At 35.9% G+C, this 19,993-nt stretch overlaps 1 protein-coding gene across 2 annotated transcripts in view; it reads right to left on the bottom strand.

The window, feature by feature from the left end:
* Positions 1-19,993, bottom strand: part of LOC132114826 (mediator of RNA polymerase II transcription subunit 27) — a 71,782-nt gene that overhangs the window by 23,191 nt on the left and 28,598 nt on the right. For both annotated transcript variants that reach the window (XR_009425367.1, XM_059523178.1), the window contains exon 4: positions 5,568-5,661. Coding sequence is in view for 1 of the 2 variants with exons in the window: in XM_059523178.1 (XP_059379161.1) it covers positions 5,568-5,661 (94 nt within the window). In the remaining variant the exon portion in view is untranslated. The remainder of the gene's footprint in view (positions 1-5,567; positions 5,662-19,993) is intronic.

The following is a 19,993-nucleotide window of genomic DNA, read 5'->3' as shown; positions in this document are numbered from 1 at the left end:
CTTTAAATTATATACAAATATGAATGGTATTATAATTTCATACTAAAACAATGGAAAAACCTTTGAGATAGCATGTAAAAAGAAAAAACACATCTCAAGTGTGCAGAATAACATAAGTGGACTTTGAATGATTAATTGCCGCTTTGAACAATTACGCAACTGTGACATCCATAATTGTAATCCCGATTAGAAATTAGATTAATTGTGCAGTCCTAAAAAATTGTATATTTAAAAAAAACAAAACAATAGCACAACTTTCACTGCAAAATGCTGCGACTGACCAATCAGAACCAAGATTCCAGAGAGACAAGAAATAAAATACGTGTAGAAGAGAGGTAAACACAAACAGTGATACAGAAGTGGAAATGTGTGTGACATGAGATCTTTCTGGAATCTAAAACAAAAAAACAACCATCAGTTCACAGGCTTAAAAAACACAATATATTCTACTGAAGCCAGTTAAAAGCATTTCTGTGCAACTGCCTATACACGCGTTAATTTCCATACTCACTCTACATCTGTAACTCGGGCAAAACCCTCTGGGATTTTTCACGTTCATAACTCACTTTAATCTAGACTGCTGCAGGAGTGACGAGCGCCAGTTTGTGGCAGCACATTTAAAAATCGGTTTTAGGATCTAAAATGCACCTCTCTCCACTGCTCTGAAAAAAATGAATATTGTTTGCCATGCTTCTGCATATAGTTAATATCGGTCAGACAGTTAATAAGCGGGTACGAGGTTAAGATAATGGAATTACAGGGCCAAGGAAAGCAGAGGGCCTAAGAAAGGTGCATTTTCCATGTTAATTAACATCCCCTAATTATGGTCGGGCAAGGCTGTTAGGCAGAATATGCCCATAGAGAGCCGTCCCGTGCCCCAATTAATTCAGTCTCACTCTGCACAGCCGTTCCTGTTTACAAACTGATTTTTAAGAGATGCAGCACTGCTGCAGAGACAGCTTGATTGCTTCTTGTTATCAATGGCAGATGTGTACCACACTGTGATGTTTTAAACCCTCCCTTTCATTCACTGGTACAGGAAAGGGACAGGAAAACAAACCAACAATAAATTCACCTCTAATATAAGCTGGGCTTCCACCCAAATTTGCTAATTAAACGTATACGCAAAATTATAAAAAGAATATCGCATAAAACATTTACGAATAAGCATGCACCATTTCCATACAACCGATCGAAGAGAACAAAATTGTCACTTCCTGATAAACTGCCACTAATATCACTAAGAAAAGTAAAAGAGAAGACACTGAATATAATAATATTCATATATGATAAATTACTTTCAAATTAGAGCGAGGAAACAAAATGCAATAAATGCGGTCATTGCTTTCAGAGGTTGATTCTGCTGTTTGGGAAATGCTCAGACATTTCAGAATGACCATAACATCATTTCAGATATCCCATTTTTTTCAGAGCAGCGGAGAGAGGTGCATTTTAGATCATAAAACTGATTTTTAAATGATTGGATGCTGGTTAGTCACGCAACATTTTTGATGCGCATGGAGGAATTTATTTGGCAAATGTGTTTTTATCCCCATTATTCACATTAACCCCGTTTCGCACAAGTCAAAAATCACCTCAAGTGAGTGTAAAAACCATTTTGTGATTTAAGAGATTTGGTGGACCCATCACTCATTACTTCAAAATGTACATAAAAACAGCACGATGGAAAAATAGATTTAGTGGCTCTCAACTAGTGGGTCGGAATCCTAACAATAAAAAAAATAAAAGGCTTGGATGTGATGTAATGCAAAGAATAATTCAATTAAAACAAAACAAAAAAATACTCAAAAATAAAATAAAAGTAATCAAAAAATACTTTTAGATCTTATGTTCAATGCAAAGAAAACCAAAATGTTTAAATAAAATTAAATATTAAAAATAAATTCTAAATAAAAAAGGACTTTTGGATCTGATATTCAAAGCAAAGGTAAGTAAAATAAGTAAAAAAATAAAGCATTACAAATAAAAAAATAATAAAAGATTTTTTATAAAAATAATCAAAGATAAAAAATATAATAAAGATAAACGATTTTTATCTGAAGTTCAATGCAATTAAATATGAAATAAAAAAACTTTTAAAGAGATAAAAAGCAATTAAATGACCGACGTGCCAACTTCCTGTTAGAAAAAAAAAAAATGCAAATCCTCGCTAACTCAGAAATCATTATCTTTATTTACATATGCACAAACTGTCACAATGGGGATTTCAATTTTATTTTCGCTGAACACTTTGTTGAACACCGTAGAAAAGCATGTCAGAAGAAGGGCCTGGCAGTGATTTAGCCCCCACAGTGACAGATCACTCCGGCATGCCAACTGGGCCATCTGGAAGTGTATGCCCTGTGGGTGTGAACCACTGAACTCCCACTGCTGTGGAAGGGGCATTTGTAGTCTTCTTGGCACCACTGCCAAGATCCCTCAGTCTCTCTATCCTCTCAGTCAGCGTTGCCAAAAGGCATGACAGCAGCAGAGAAGTGTCAGAGGAAGTCTCAGGGATGGTGTGAATGACCCAACTGACAATTGACATCTCAGAATGTGATAATCCAAAAAGACTATAAAAAAGTAATCTAGGTAGAATGGAAAAACATTAAGAGGAGACAAGAAAAATATCCATTGACAAAAATATTCAGATGACTGATTGTGACAACTTATGTTGCAATCAGGGGTGTCCAGGACTGGACTGGTAATCTGGTATACCGGGCAAATGCCCGATGGTCCGATGCACTTTGGGGCCAGTCGATATAATACATTTTTTTTTTTTTTTTAAATTGGCCAAAGACCGGCCCATAAAGCAGGGACAGCGGCCCATTGGTTCATTTTCCATACTGACACTGGGCTGGCCTGATCATCTCTTAACAGGCTCCACCCCCCCCTCTCGGTTTCTTGTGTCAGATGCAGTCAGTGGCTCAGAGCCAGAAACAAAAGCGCAAGGGGGGTGCGGAGAAGTTACGGGCCAAAAAAATAAAAATTCAACATGTGCAAAGATAACCAACATGTTTAGTGCTGTAGCTTCAGTTTCCAAGCCTACAGTACCTGATGACATTTTGCAAAAACAGGTGAACATAGCACATGGAGGTGACTAGCCATGGCGGCGCTGGCGGCATCCAGGCAGAAGAGCAGGTGTCTGATAGTGAAGTCAAGGAGGGACAGAGTGAGCAGGAGAGTGTAATTGAATCAGTAAGCATGGTAGCTACATGATTAACAGGGAGGGAGTATTAATCCGGGCGGGTGCAGGAGGATAGTGTGTGTGTGTGTGTGTGTGTGTGTCTGGCTGGGCCACGACGAAGATGATGATTTAACGTTACCTAAATGAATGAATATTATAATAAGACAACATAATCATTGTCGCTATTATAAAATCTGTCAGATTGTCTAGAAAAACTTAATGCCATTTGATTATTTTAATTATTACTCTAAAAGGCTGCGTAAAGGCACCCACGACGAGCTATACGGTGGAAGAGAGGTAAGCTAACGCATGCTATTTGGGGATTAAAACCCACCTTGCATTTTGAAAGCTGTATATTTTTGTTTAGCTGTATATTCAACGAAGAAGATATATTCTCATGTTTCTAATTAATTTCCAATATCATTAATATGCAATATTAATGGTGAGTGAATAATATGATTATCGTATATATTATTAGAACGTTTGGTTTGAGTAATTTGGTAGTATAGTTTGCTTTTCTTTTTTTATGGGAAGTATCTCAACAAAGAGAGGTACATTTTGTTTTGTGTCATATTAAAGAGGGGTTTGTGCTCTTTAAAACAAAGTAGCCTATACTTGCAATTGTAAAATAGTTTTTCTGCTGTCTGGTTCATTGAAAATAATTGTAATCATCTCTCTCTCTGTCCTTATGTATAGTCAAGCCAAGTTGAGTTAGCAGTGGAGGAGAGCACCTTTGATCACCAGGGAGTCAGTCAAGAGAGATCGTGAGTACACTGGTCCACCTGCACTGGTGCACTGGTCCATGGCACTTAGTTCTCAGCTTTGTAGGGGTTTTGGGGAATGGAAGAGTAGATATGCATATCTACAGGGATCCCAAGGATGGCGTACTGGTTGTTTGTGTCCGACCGATTGTGGTGGGCCGGTGTAAGCAAAAATGCTAGGGCCCTTTTTTTGTCCCAGTCCAGCCCTGGGGGGTGTAATACACCTAATTTATTTATTTATTTATATCACAGAGGAGGCACCAAGTCAAGCCTGGCTCACGTGGTGCCCTAGTTGAAATGAGACATGACTAAATGAGAAGGAAAAAATTGTAAACGACACATTGATGATGACGAACAAATTTAAATGATCTGTGTGGCTAAATGCATGATTACTACGGTGCATTTTTCATGTTAATATATTCTGGCTTCTAAAATGACATTTACATTAAAAAATGCAACCAAAAACTCAAAATACCAATTTTTTTTCTCTTTATTTATTTTATGATTTTATAGGAATGACTACATTATTTTTTAGCTACTGGATTGCACTAACCTAAACTAACATGATACTTATTTTACTTATAATTTATTATTTTTAATACTTTAATATTTATTGATACTATTGATACTAAAAAATAGTTTTTAAATATTTTTTTATTATTTTTAATGCCTACAAAATGAATTTGGCTTAAGTTTGAATGAGCATGACACTTGGCATGCTTTTAAACGTCCTCCATGAGAAATCTTACATCTGCTTGCCAATACACTTTCACATATTAACGTTCTCTGGTATACAGAATTATATTTAAATTTCAATACTACATTTTTAACACAAAGCCTTAGGGTCTCTGGGAACCCAAGTCAGTCAATCTCAACAGATCATCAGGGTTAAGTGCCTTGCTAAAGTGGTGTGCAACATCTCGCCTTTTAGGGAGCTAACAAGCAAACATCCAGAATGGATCTTAACCACCATATAAATTAATTGGGAAGATAGGAAAAATAATAAGAAAAAAAGAAAAAGAAAATAAATATTTGTAAATTCCCAATTAACACCATAACACAGCTTCACAAGAGTCAACATTACCTTAACATCACATGTAACTAATAACTAGCATAAACAAATAAACTCAAAATATCTAATTGATTTTGGTGAGGAAAGGCTCCGATCACAACAATTTAATCTTAATGGAGCTAAAAGGATTGCTGGAAATCATTCAGAGAGAGTTCATCTGTAATAAATCTCTTCTGTCTGTCTTTACTTCCATTATCATGCATGCACCCTCCAAAACTTTGAAAGTGTGGCGTGAACTCCTCAAAAAGTCAACAATCCCGGCCCCTCTGGGATGTTCTCAGGGACAACTCACAAGGAGACTGACAGAGCAGTCAACAGAGAGATTGCTCCCCGAGTACAAGGGCATCCAGCTCTCCTTCACCATTAACTCTTATACACCATTATTCAGGAAACTGAAACATTTAGCATTTTATGGAAGCTTACTTTTCTACAAAATTTGACTTATTTTTATTCTGTCTTTACGGAGTTAATTGCAAGCCAGTCAAATTGTGCTCTCATAAATGTATGTATGTTTCAAATACAAAATGTTATGCACAAAGCATCTCACCAAGATAACTGCCGATGTCCCATTTGGCCGGAAAAGTTCGATTGACATATCTGGAAACATTCGTCCAATTCTGGATATGACATCATCAACATATCTGGAACGAGAAAAAATTATATATTGCAGATAAGTTGCAGATCTTTCACTTTGAGTGCAAGTCAAAAGGTCCTGAGTTCATGGTCACACTATCAATACCAAATCAATGGTTTTTTAGATTAAGGTCTTGGCATTGAACAAACTAATTGTTTCTTCAGTTCAGATACAACACACAGTGATGGAGTCTAACCAGTTGAGGTGGTTTGTGTCAGCGTGTAATTAAGGGCCCCTCTTAAATCAACACACTGAACTAATGTCTTATTTAAATTCACTTTTAACATTTGAATATTTTACTAGTGTGTTTTTGGTGTTATTCATATACTATTATAGGATTTATTGTTTTGAATTAGCTTTTGCTTTCATATTTTCAGTTTCCGTTTCTATTTTTTAGTGTTTCTATTTTTTTATATTTTAGTTTTAGTCATTTATAAAGATGGATGCACATATCTAACTTTATCTGCATACATACAGTGCACTCACATAAAGAGATATACACAATATAGCAAATCTTAACAAAATGTAACTATATTATTGCCAGGCTCTTTATATAAATTTAGATTTGTAAATGTGTCCAACTTTATCTGTATACATACAGTATACTGTGCTAACGTAGGAAGATATTTACGGTTTAGAATATCTCAACTGCTTGATTAATTGTAAACTGTCATAAATTGTATATTAATTGCAAATGTATATAATCTGTAAAATGCGACAAGGCATAAGGTTATTCAGATATAATAAACAAACATCATGGTTTTCTGTAAAGCTGCTTTGAATAATGTGTATTGTGAACAGTGAATTTTGTTTACGTTAAGCTGTCATTTTTTTTTACATTTTATTTAATCTTTATTTAAATTACTGATTTGATTTATTTAAATCAAAATATGGATTGAATATATTTTTATATAATTTAAGAACAACACTGATAGACACACAAATCCCACCTCCTTGTTTTCAGCACAGCTGTAAATAATCAAAATGCCATAAAAGAATGAAATAAACATCAGAAGCAACAACAAATACTGTATAAGCTCTACACTGAAGGCATTAAGGCATCAATTTGCATCTACTATCAACAAGAGGCTCCATTGTTCTACATCTGACATAACCTTCAGTGCTTCAGAAAACGAATTCTTTAAACCCTGCCAGCATTGCTCAATAGCCTCGTTAGACATCAGTAAATTGGACTGAAAGTGCCAAAAGCCTTCAGCTATCCCTGGAGTCAGCAGAACAGTCCCCAATAAGAGTCGCACAACATGTATTGTAGGGTCAATGCTAATAAGGGTTTAATGAAAATCTCTGTTGCCATCAGCTATCAATAGACTTGAGGGACTGGACAGATGCACACAGACTAGGAAAATAATTCATTAAAGAACCGATGGTGGGCGGCTGGCATAGGGATTTGCTTAAAAGTCATTTGGAAGTTATTGGACCAACTATGGAGATAATATTTCTTAACGGTGGTTATGGAGAACCCAGGTAACCCATGGACAGGTGCAGACGAGGACATGCATGTGCTTACATTTACACACGTTTGCAAGTGCAATGCAGCTGAAGGAACAGACAAAGATTAAGTTGTCTCATCACGTTGAAAGTTCTCTGTGATTTTCCTGCAACAGCATTTTCTTTCCCAGAAGGGAAGATCAAAAGCAAAGAGAAATTGTTCAACATACCTCTCTGTTTGTTCGCAATTTCCCTTGTGCCTGAACAAAGGTTGCTCATTTACTAGCTTAAATTAAATAACAGCATATTAAATAGGCGAGAACGTCGCTAGAGTTTATCACCAGCTCGACATACGCTTAGTAAAATCTTTATACAAGGAGTTTGGGAATCATTAGACCAAGAATAAAACTAGATTTTAACCTTTCTTCAGGAGAAAATGTGAGCAGTGCTTGTACATGCAAAACATTGCCGGCCTAGTGCTATGGTATTTTTATGCAGTTGCTAGGGTGTTCTGGATAGTTGCTAGGTGGTTTCCCATTAGCCTAATTCTGTCTGTAAGATATTCTAGTCTTAATATGGCTGGGGTCCTTCAATATAATTTAAGAGGACTTTTTGGACCGTTTCATAGTCCACCAGGTGAAATGCATCTGATCACTTTGAAAACCATTAGCGCACTTCACCACAGCAATTCCAGTGACTTAAGGTATGATCCATGTCAAATACTGTGGGGGAAAGGTTATGCACTGAACTTAGTACTTCACCCTGAAATTAAACCTCATTACTTCATTATGTCATTACTTTCCCTCATGTCGTTCCAAAGCCATAAGACTGTAGTTTTTGAAATACAATTTAAGATATTTTTCATGAAACTTGGGAGGTTTCTGACAAGCCATTGATAATACAGTTAATCAAAACTTGCATGATCCAAAAAGGTTATAAAAGCAACAAAAACAACAAAATTAATCTCGTCAAAACATTCCCCGTTCATATGAATCCTAAAGTACAACTTCAAATACTATATTATGCATGCTAGGCCAGTAGCTGCACTGTAAAAAATGATTGTAATTTCAACTGTCAAATATTGTAAAAACGCTACAAAAAAAAGTTAATAGGTTAACAGTAAGTGCTCGTACTATATACAGAGGAAAGACTGTAACAGTCATTTCATGCAATTTTACAGTAAAATGCCGTTAATTGTTAAGTTTTAAGAAGTAAAAAAGAACAAATTAATGTATAATTTACAGTAAAAAAATATATATAAATAAATAAACGGTACACTGATATTCCCAGAATTCCCTGCATTACACTCCATAATTGAAAGTATTGTGTTTAAATAATCATGTTTTGTCATGTTTGTAATCTTTTATGCACATGTGGGTTTTATGTTTGTTCTTCTGTTCTTTAATGAATGTTTATTGCAATATTTAAGTGTCATGTGAGTTACCATGATGGTGTTTAGTGTTTGTGTAAATTACTCTGTGTGCCTTCTCTATATTAGTATATACTTCAGCTTGTGGAAAAGCTACTTGTGATTAACTTATTCTTCATACTACAGTCTCTTTTACCTCCTGCATTATTATGGTGGTTGTCAGTTTATGTTAAAGATACAATATTTTAGTAGCAGTGTGCATTGTTGAATTGACTAGTTTGCACTCAAATTTTCTTTTTTGTAAATTACAGTTTTATACTGTAAAATCAAAACATTTTGTAAATGTTTTTCTTACAAAATTATTCTGGCAACCACAGCTGCCAAAATTATTTTGAAAAAAATTGACCGATTTTTTATTTTATTATTTATTTATTTATTTACAGTGTGTCGATGTCACTTTGTCAATAAAAACTACACAAACATGTAACACGCAAGTGAATGATGTCACCGTTTTCACAAATTGACATTTTACTAAGACGATAACAGTACCGCTTTCAAAAACGTGCACTTTGAAACCCATTTTCAAAAGTTTGCAATTTTTTAAAGTTTTTAGTTTAAAGGTCCCCTCAGTATGAACAATAGTAAAAGTGACTAAAAAGCACTCAGAGTTATTTATTGAGCAGCTAACCAACTATAAATGACAACTGAACAGCAAACATCTTAAAATCCATTTAAAAAAAGCTTTAAAATAATCTAAATTCACTTGTCAAACAGGATGTCATAAGGAAAGCATGCAATATTGCATACTAACCTCATACGAGCCAAAACCTGCTCTTGCAGCCAATCACAGACACTTCAGCCAAGCAATTATTTTATTCCTGGCATAGGTTGTTTATTGGCAACAGAATGTCTGGGATATAACCAAACAGGGTTAGCATTTACATCTCCATTGGCATCACAGTGGGGTGTCGGCACGTTTCAAGACAAGACATGTTTTAATATCTTCATAACTCAATCTCTGGACTGAAACCTACCTAATATCCATGCAAACTAACTCATCATTGCTGGACTCACAGAAATGTTTCTTCTTCTTCTTCTGTGTCTCTGATTGTTTTCTCAAGCCAAGCAGAGCATGAGTCTCATAATGGATTTTAGGCACAGCGAGGCTTAGATTAACATATCGAACATTACTTGCACATCAACAATTGTACACATTAAATCACTGTGTCTTCACGCTGTAAAGTCAATACCTGCCTTCATAGATTTTGTGGTCTGGGATTTAATCAATAATGTATAAAATCAGTCAAAAGTAGGACCCAAAATTCAATCTCCTTCTGGTGAAAACGAACAATGTATTTTATATTACTTTAAAAAACACAAACACATACATACACACACACACACACACACACTTATATATATATATACATATTATACCCTGATGATATATATATTTTTTTTCATGACAACAATTATGAAGCTTTTTCATTTGAAAAACTGACATATTTATGACAAACAGTATAGTCTATGTCACAGTGAAACTGTACCTGTCAAAAAGCAAACATCAAAGCATAGTGACTTTATTCCATGTATATTTTGTTTTGGTGGCTTAATGTCACAGATATTTCACTCAACACTATACATGCAAAAATATAACAAAAAATTTGTTGGTATTCGACGTATGTCTAACAGTAATCTACAGACCAAAAACATTCACCCTAAACTAGGTAAAGTTGCAGTTCCTCATAGTTCCCAACATTTTATTTACTCACCAAAGCCAATATTTACTCACATTTGGTGCTTGGCTGCCTTGAAACGACAGTGTTTAAAGGTCTTTATTAAAGTCCCTCCCACTGGCCCTGCCCCAGGCCATCTCTCCGAACAGTGTTTTTTAATTGTCTACTACCCATCTGACCAGTTATACCACTGCATCAGTACAGGATGAAAGAAATCCAATGGAACCTTGAGCGGGCTGTAACACTGTCAATCAGCAAGGCACCATGGGCCAATTTGCCAGTGACGGCTTCATTTTAGAATAAAATATTCAGTAGAAACTCACCATTCAGTTCAATTTACTTACTTGACCAGGTGGAAAGTCTCAGGCACTGTTGAGGAAGCTACTAGCAACTCAATTATAAGTTTTCAAATGGCAGTCAAGCTAGCCTTTAGGAAAAGTAGTGATCTGCTCTTCTTGGACCACAGAACTTTTTGGACCAATCACCTGAGCTGTAAATGTCATGCATCTAAAATCTCCATACAGCCGCAGGAAAATGATATTATAATGCTGATTAGCTGGGACTAGGGGCACTTTAAGATCACTCATTTACTCAAATTATTTTTATTATTATTATTATTATTATATTATATATATATTAGGGATGTCCAGATCCGATCACGTGATCGGAAATCGGGCCCGATCGCGTGGTTTCAGACTCGATCGGAATCGGACGTTACCTCCCGATCAGGACTCGGATATATATATATATATATATTTTTACTAGCCTATTTAAAATAGCTGTTTTATATTTGAATATATTTCAAAATGTAATTTATTGAAGATCCTGGATCTGTTTTTTCGCTCTTCTTTATTCTTTTTTTATGTATTATAGAAGTATCGGATCGGGACTCGGTATCAGCAGATACTCAAAATCAAATGACTTGGACTCGAGGACAAAAAAACCTGATCGGGACATCCCTAATATATATATCTATATCTATATATCTATATATATATATTTAGTATTTTATAAGTATTTTATCACTAGATCAATCAATGAATCAATCAATAAAAAACTAATCAAATACATTAAAATTATTAAATCAATAAATGCATTGGTAAAACATCTATCATAATATAACAAAATATTTGTTATTTAAACGCAAATATTTATTCCATTAGAATAGCTAATGGATGGCTAATTCTGAACGCTTCACTTTAGAGCCAGTTTGTGTAGTTTACATCTAACTCCAGGTAACAGAACTGTACTAACTAACTAGGCACAAAACTCTCAGGGCTGGTTTTTCAAAAGTCATTTTGCTGTAATTTACAATGAAAAATATTTACTGTACAAAAATCCATCAGTGTTAGGCTTTTGTTGATCTGAAGAAGTGAAGTGAAAGTGACATTCAGCCAAGTATGGTGACCCATACTCAGAATTCTTGCTCTGCATTTAACCCATCCGAAGTGCACACACACAGAGCAGTGAACACACACACACTGTGAACACACACCAGGAGCAGTGGGCAGCCATTTATGCTGCGGGGCCCAGGGAGCAGTTGGGGGTTCGATGCCTTGCTCAAGGGCACCTAAGTCGTGGTATTGAGGGTGGAGAGAGCACTGTACATGCACTAGATACTGGTCAGAGCTGTTGGTGTGAATGAGGATGTGAATGATTACACCATGAGATTGTGTAAGGTAGACGCAAATGTTGGTTTTCTTTTTTCTATCAACCTTGTAATCTAAATGCAAAGTTAATGAATGCTCCATGGACATGAAGGTTCTGCAGCACAGTTTAAGGATCCAGTTCAGTGTGATTTGAATCCAGATGATGAAACATTTTCAGTGGATTACATGCCAACTGCTTAAAAAATGATGCGGCCACAAGAAAGGGCATCTTTAGACCCCCCTGAGGATGGCAGGAAGTCAGTGTCAGGGGAGATGCATGTACTACGTTCATCTTGATGTAACGGGGTAACATTGGTAGCTCCGTATGATAGATGGATGATACAAAGTGATCAAATAGCCCTTTCTAGTGACTGCATGTGAGGGTGAGATGAATACTGATAAATGAGTGCTATCTTCCTCTCTTTCCTTTAATCAGGGATCAGCTATGACTAAAATTTTCATAACACTCTGCTCTCTAAGCTTTGGTGCAATGCAGCACAGGAAAAAAAACCACATCTTGACCGGTGCTCCGTCCAGTCTGGAACATGAAACCATCTAGATGCACTTCATGATATTCAGATTACAAAATAGCCCAAAATAAATGTAATTTCAAAAGTTGGCTTTCTGAATGTAAGTCAGTTCTATCCACCCATCCATCAATGCATCAAACCCAAAAATATTAAAAAGAAATTAAATGTATTAATTATATAAATTATCTATTCATCAACCATCAAAAAAAAAAATTAAACCAAATTAAATATATGAATTATTCAGTGCATTTCAACATTTAAACTTATCCATTGTATTTTATGTTGTTGGGTATCACAAAACGGAATATAATACGAAAAAGTAGGTACTATCTTACAGCAGTCTCCTTTCCCCCACAATGCATTGCATCACGTCACGTTGGGGAGAGAATTTACCAAAGCCCGCCTTGAGATCATTAAGAGTGTCTAGAGAGAGACGAGTAGTAGACGAGAGTATTCAGATAGCGCAGATTATAGATAAATACATAGATATATATATAGATAGATAGACTCGATATATAGATAGATAGACAGACAGAGAGACAGATAGATATCGACCAACAGCGACCAAAACGCACTCACTTCCCTACAGCACAGCTGTCCAACGCAGTTTCCATGGGACGGCACACACACAAGCACCTGCCAAACACCGAGACAGACACGTGGCTACGTTTGCAACAACATTTTCACCGGAGGAAGAGATAAACGCTTAGAAACGTCCATATAGCTAGCATGATGCCTTCTATTTCTAGATGACAAAGACAAAGTTTACCAGTTCTACGACACTATGACAAAGGTTACCGGTACTTATCTGAACTAACGTCATGATCACTGCCACTAGATATAAAGAAAACATTGATTTTTCACTCTGTGCTATTCAATGACAGTAAAAAATATGTGTCGTGCTCATTGCTGCGATGCTAAATGATAGCAACTCACCAGGACACTTCACCAACTCTCCACTCATTCTCCTCGGACCATGCATTTAATTGGCTTTGACGGACATCATTTCTTGGCAATTCATCATTTGCCCTCTCACATTTTAAAAATGATATACATATCTTGAGTGATTTATGTACCAATTAATTGAAAGTGGTGGTTAACCTGCAACATGGCCTTTAAATTCACAGCAATTCTGTTTCCTTGCATTCAAACTCAATTACAACTCAGCAACTAGAAAGGAACTAGAAAATTCACAATCAGTTCTGAACGGCACACAAACCAGATTAACAGCATAAGTTTTCAGAAGTACTATGCAAGACTAAAATGACCAAATAAGTCAAATGAATAATTTCACCTCTTAATTACAACAGAATTCAAAAGCATCTTTGCAAAGAATGTCACCTTACAAACAACCCAATGAACAAACCAAAGGCCAAACTCCCTGAGATGAAGACGAGAAAGAAACCTTGGGCAAAGCCTTTGGGAGACTCAGCTGGGGAAGCCCATTTCCTCAGAATGGCACCATTTTAAACAGTTTTACAAAGCATACACAAATGTTAATTTGAGCAGATATAATCCAGCCACATATTATTAATGACAATTACACATATTATTAAATGACACTTCTAATAAACTAGAAATCTAGGCTAAGTGCGATTTGTAGGGATGCAGACGGACTATGACAGACACAGGTTAGGTGCTCTTAATTATAGTAACATGTAAAGGAAATCTGCAGGTCTCAAGAGGGTGGTATGGTGAATTAGTCTTGGTTCAGTAAATGTGGCTTTGCCTGTTTGGCCGATGGGAGGAGACGGCACTACAATGACAACAGCACTCTGCATTGATCCTAGCAGGGCGGCAGTCCAACCCTCTACATTCCAAGTAAATCACTCACATACACAGCAAAATCTCCAGTGTTGAAATGCCAGTGTTAAGGACTTTTAAGAAGTTGTGGGGTTGAATTTCAAACGATTAACACTAGCTGGTGTAAACAGCCCCCTCTTGTGGTATAAAAACGGAGCGTAACCCTTATTAACACTGTTGAGTGTTATTAGACACATCCGGGACATTTTCTCGTGTGCGAGCTTGACCCGTCTGAAATATTTTTCAAAGACGCCATTTTCTTTGCTCGCAATGCGAAGTGCATAAGGAAGTAAAACAGCGAAATAAAGTGTTTAGTCTTACTTACAAATATGTTTTATCATTATCGTTTTATAATGATATTTATGAGCTGTATGCGCCTAAACGTTTCTCAGAGACATTTCCTTTCGCTCGCGAAGCGGAACAGACGAGGACTTTTTATCAAAACAGTAAAATCCGAAAGTGTTTTTATCTCATTTAAAATATGTATTTTATAGCATCACATTGATTTAAGGTGATATTTATGTGGTGTACACTCCTAAACCTTTTCTCAGAGCGATATTTCCTTTCACCAGCGATGCGAAGTAGACAGGGAAGTTGGTTTTAACAAGGAAAACACCGACAGTTCAGTAGTAACAGTTAAGTGTTTTACCTCATTTACGATATGTTTTTTATAAGATAATATTTCTATATGACGATATTTATTTGCTGCGCACACCTGAACAAGCCTAACTTAACCATTTCTCACAGATTTGAATTGCTATGCAGTCCGCAGATGCGGAGGTCACTGGGAAACACCAGAAGTTAATCGTTTTAAACGTTACCTAATGTTACCTCATGTTATTTATAGTAATATCTAACGTATCTGCTTGTAACGTTACACTCCTAAACTTTTTCTCAGAGATATTTTCTTTCACTCGCGATGCTCTGGAGCAGGTGGGGAAATTGATCTTAACAAGGAAAACACCAAAAGTAAGTGTTTTATTTATTTTACGATATGTGTTTTATAAAATAATATCACTTTATGACGATAGTTATATGTTGTGCATGCCAAAACGATCCGAGACATTTTCACAGATGAAATCTGAAACTGAAGGGAAATGGCAGAAGTTTTTTTTAACGTTACCTCATTTATAATACAGTATGTAACACGTCAATGTCAAATCAAACCACTGCAAAACTGCAGGTTTAGAACCACATGGGGATAAACACATGACAGAATCTTCAGTTTTGGGTGAACTATTGTTGTATTGCAATTCATACTTGTATTTGACATTTCACCTGATAATAGTTTTGATAAATGGATTTGAAAATATTTTGTATTTTTTTTTTGGGTGTGTGTGTGTTTTTATTTATTATTATTATTGTTGTTGTTTTTCAATTTTACAGGGGAAGGTGTGTGATGCTGCAAATAGGAGTGGATCTTGCTTAGCTGAAAACTGCTGAGAAACGCATCTTGTCGTGCTGAAAAAAAAGAAGTTCTCTCTAAGGAGGTCCAAACACCATCACAGACTTTGATTAGTGAGCATTAACATGTATTCTGCATGTATTTATGGTAATGAATGGAATGCTGTTGTTTAACCTGATAAATGTCAGCAATATAAATCTTATGACATTAAGAGTACATATGGACCAAATAAGAATGTTTTTTGTGTCTTTGTTTTGACATTAGGATGTTTAATTGTTTTAAGACCATGTTCTTTACATTGATTTTGTTTTTGTTTTTTTAATTGTTTTCAATTGAAACATTCAAAATGAAGACATTTTGGTGCAGGAAAAAATGACAATGTTTTAATAAAATAAATATATGTAAACATTTTATTGTTTTGTGGGTTAATTTTTTGTTTTTGTTTTTCACCTGAGTGTTAACTTTGAACACCAACTTTGGTGATCTCATCATCCATTCTGGTGTTAATATTTTACACCTTAAGAGTTTGTTGGTTAACACTGTCAGTGTGTTAATAATGTTAACTCTTTCAAAAGTGTTAATTTAACACTTTACCAGTGATTCCCATATATGCTATGGGCAGGTGTTAATTTTAACTCTGAGGGAGTTAAATCCACTCTTTAAAATTTGCTGTGTATGCGACTAAATCTTCATTCTGGTGACTAAATGATGTCTAATTTTATCCAATGGCTAACAAATTCTCAGATTTTACTCGGCAGTGTATGAGTTTGAGGCTAAGTATAAGTTTAGCACAGATATATTTTCACCTGCAAACACTCGGACTGAGGGCTTCATAGTTTCACTCTCCGTCAAGCGATCTGTGATATTTCTCAGTTCATCTCAATGGAAACATCTCATTGGCTGGCGCTCACTTGTTATTGCCCCTGTTTTGATTTCAGCAAATCAGTTCAAGCAAACGCACAAGACCTGATTAATATTCATTAATGCTCATTAATCCTTAGTAATGCTTAGTGTGTTTTATAGTTCTTATTATTAGAATTCATATCCTTATTATCCTATCAGTATTTGTGTTAGTTTTTTCCCAATTGTTTTTGTCAGAAACATTGAATGACAGAAAAAAACCACTATCTCTCAAGTTAAAATGTGCAGTTAAAATGACTAATATGCATTCAAACATGGTTATCAAATTTACTTCTAATTACTTAAGTTATATTAAATAATACTTATTATAAAGCTTGACTGACTGATGTTAAAAGTGTATTTAAAAAAAACTGTGCCATTATATATATATTAGTGTTGTCACGATACCACAATTATTGTTTCGATACCGATACCTAGTCAAGAATTGCGATTTCGATACTTTTTCGATACTTTTCCTGAAAAGGGAAAATACACTCAAATATTATTGATTTATTTTAAAACCTGGACAACATTCTAACTAGGGATGGGCGTTTTCCACAAATATCACATTCGAATATTTGAGCTCACAAAAAACGAATATTCGAATATTCGTTTATTTAAATTAAGTTTAATGAGTCAGTCGTTATTTTTCAGCAACATTTGTTTTCTTCATTTTGAACAAGCTTACAATAAGCTTGAACATTACACATCGTGTTTTGTAGCTGAAAACTTTTAACAATGCGTGCAAACAAACAAAAGTACGGATTAAAAGCAAAAAAAAAAAAGTGAACAAAAAAAAAAAACGTAAAGCAGCCTGCAGCAATTAGGCTATTGTACAGAATGTAGCTTACACTTAACTTTTAAACTGTCAGCAAATCTTTTTTTCTATTGTTTCAAATGTTCTTGTTAAGAAATACGGGCATGTAAACATGATTGGGGGAAAGTCGGCTCCTTAGTCTGTTAACACAAGTTAGCGGTGTTTATTCGTTGCTTGAGAGATGCTGCAACAATGTTCTTGGATCACTTTCTGTGATTCTCCACGGCATATTTGAAGTACTGTAGAAAAAAGCAGTTCTTAGGGGGCGTTCACATATCGCGTCTTTTGCATGCTCAAGTTCGTTATTTCCAATGTTGGCGCGCGGTATGCGCACTCATAATGGAAGCGACGCGGTCGCGATGCGCACGCGGGGCGACGCGGTCCCGTTTTTTCCAGGCGCGTCCGCACAGCATCGAGTTAAAAACATCTCAACTTTCAGAATGCCACAAGCACACCGCAGGTCATGTGACAAGAACTAAACATTCAGCTTCATCCTTTCCTGTAACAATGTTGAAAGCTCAGCCAACATGAAGGAACAGCTGATCATAGCGGTATATGGATCGCCATTTTGAAATAAATTTAGTAGCAGAGCTACTGAAAGCGATTTTTTTTTGTGCTGCAAATTCATTTATCCTTTGCTGAAATTTCCGCGTCTTCATGGAGAGAACGCGTCGCCTCAGGAGCGCTTCTGCCCTAGTGCTTTGGAAAGAAGGAGAAAGCGGCGCGCATAGCCTTTTCCACGCCTTATTAGGCGCGATATGTGAATGGCCCCTTAATCATTCATTAATTATTTTTTGCTTGCATACACCTTCAAATATGCCGTGGAGAATCACAGAAAGTGACCAAATTAGGTTTTATTGTGAACTTTTTTTTTTTTTTTTGAAATTCGAATATCATTTTTATTTATCGAATAATTAGAGCAGAACGAATATTCGAATGTTCGACTATGCGTGCACATCCCTAATTCTAACCATATAACACACTAATAAATGAACATATGAACAGCAGATATATTAAACATTTGAACAAAATATGAAATATCAAAATATAAAAAATAAAATAGAGCAATGACATTCAAGGTAAAGAAAGAAATTTAGCATGCATTATCTCAGTTATCCTAAGAAACACAAGATTAATAAATTTGACAAACAGTAAGTCTTTGAGAAGGGGTTTATCAAGCCAGGTGGTGCATTAGAAAAGGGGCTCATCTCCTGTTTCCAAAATGCATCACAAAGTGCTTGGAAAAAGCTGTAAACTAATTCCACATTGCACAAGGTGCAAACAACTTTACGCCTGTTTCACACATACTCCGTCTGCAGTGTGTATGCGGTGCATATTTTTTTACGCACCCATGTTAACGGATTCCAGTTGCGTTCCAGGAGCGGTGCGTATGCAGCAGTGCAGCGATCATTTACCGGGTAGCGAACTGCAAACGCGTCCTGTGTGAAAGCAAACCCAACTTTGAGAATAGATTAATGGCGATATTTTTTTTTATCGCCCAATAAGAGTCTCACGTTAACGCAGCACATTAACGATGATAACGGCCCACCACTAATATATATATATATATATATATATATATATATATATATATATATATATAAATCACTGTGGAGAGTAAACTAAAAAATTTACTATCCAATGGCGATTCATTTGCCAAGGTGTCCGTAGAGGGTTGCAGTCTCATATCCTGAGGATTCAAAAGCAACAGAAAGCCCTGACTGGCAAAAACTAAGGTCACCTTGAGCTGACTGGGAGTGACTTTCAATACATACACCATGACATAGTAAAACTCTCTGATTAACAAATCAAATTAACAAATCTAAATTTGAACAAATCATAACTACCTCACAGTGGATAGATTACATAAAGTAATACAAGGTATTTTATCTGCGGTCTACTTAGCTGGTGGGAAAGTGTTCAAGCACAGACAAGATCCCCTTGAGCCAGATAATATGAGTAAATGCTGTGTAATTCTGTTTACAGGATTTATATTGCAATGAATGCACAGGATAGGACCAGACTCTCCTCTGGGCCTCAATTACCAGGCTAGTTTAATATGCCGTGATTTTAAAATAAATCGCTTTGTAGCAACTCCTGCTGGTTCATTAATGGCAGTATGAATGATTATAACAGACTGATTGAATAAATGAATCAACAGAGCGTGTGGTTTGTTGATTTGATTATTTTGAAAGTTCTTTAGGCCTCTACTCATTTTCTTTTTATCATTAGAAAACGTTCAATCACTAGGACTTGGCATCCCTTTGCTTGAAAATTAGATAGCACACCCAATCTAGGGCAGTTACAATTAATTATTATATTGTTTATTTACACAGTAAACATCTTTTAAAATGCATTTAGAAAACTTTGGTTTTGGGACAGCCTTACTTTCTGTCGGTACACTCATTTAAGCAAGCATCCATGTTGGACGGAAATGCGTTCAGAAAGTTGGCACGTAAAAAGTAAAATGAAAGCAAATGCGCATGAAGGTTGTGTTGCATAATTCATGCGCCGCTTCTTTTAGAAACGGCAAATTCATCAGGACAATGACATTTGACAGAAGAGCCGCTGTCTCTGTTCACCTTGCTCCGTTCAACATCCTCTCCCATCCGAAAAAAAAACAGCACAGTGCTATTACACAGCGCACTGACGACTGAAGGGCCAGTCAGGTTCAGGGCACT

The sequence above is a fragment of the Carassius carassius genome, chromosome 34, assembly GCF_963082965.1.
Source record: "Carassius carassius chromosome 34, fCarCar2.1, whole genome shotgun sequence".
NCBI classification, from domain to species: domain Eukaryota; kingdom Metazoa; phylum Chordata; class Actinopteri; order Cypriniformes; family Cyprinidae; genus Carassius; species Carassius carassius.
The sequence above is the reverse complement of the archived record's forward strand: the minus strand, read 5'-3'. Positions and strand labels throughout refer to the sequence as shown.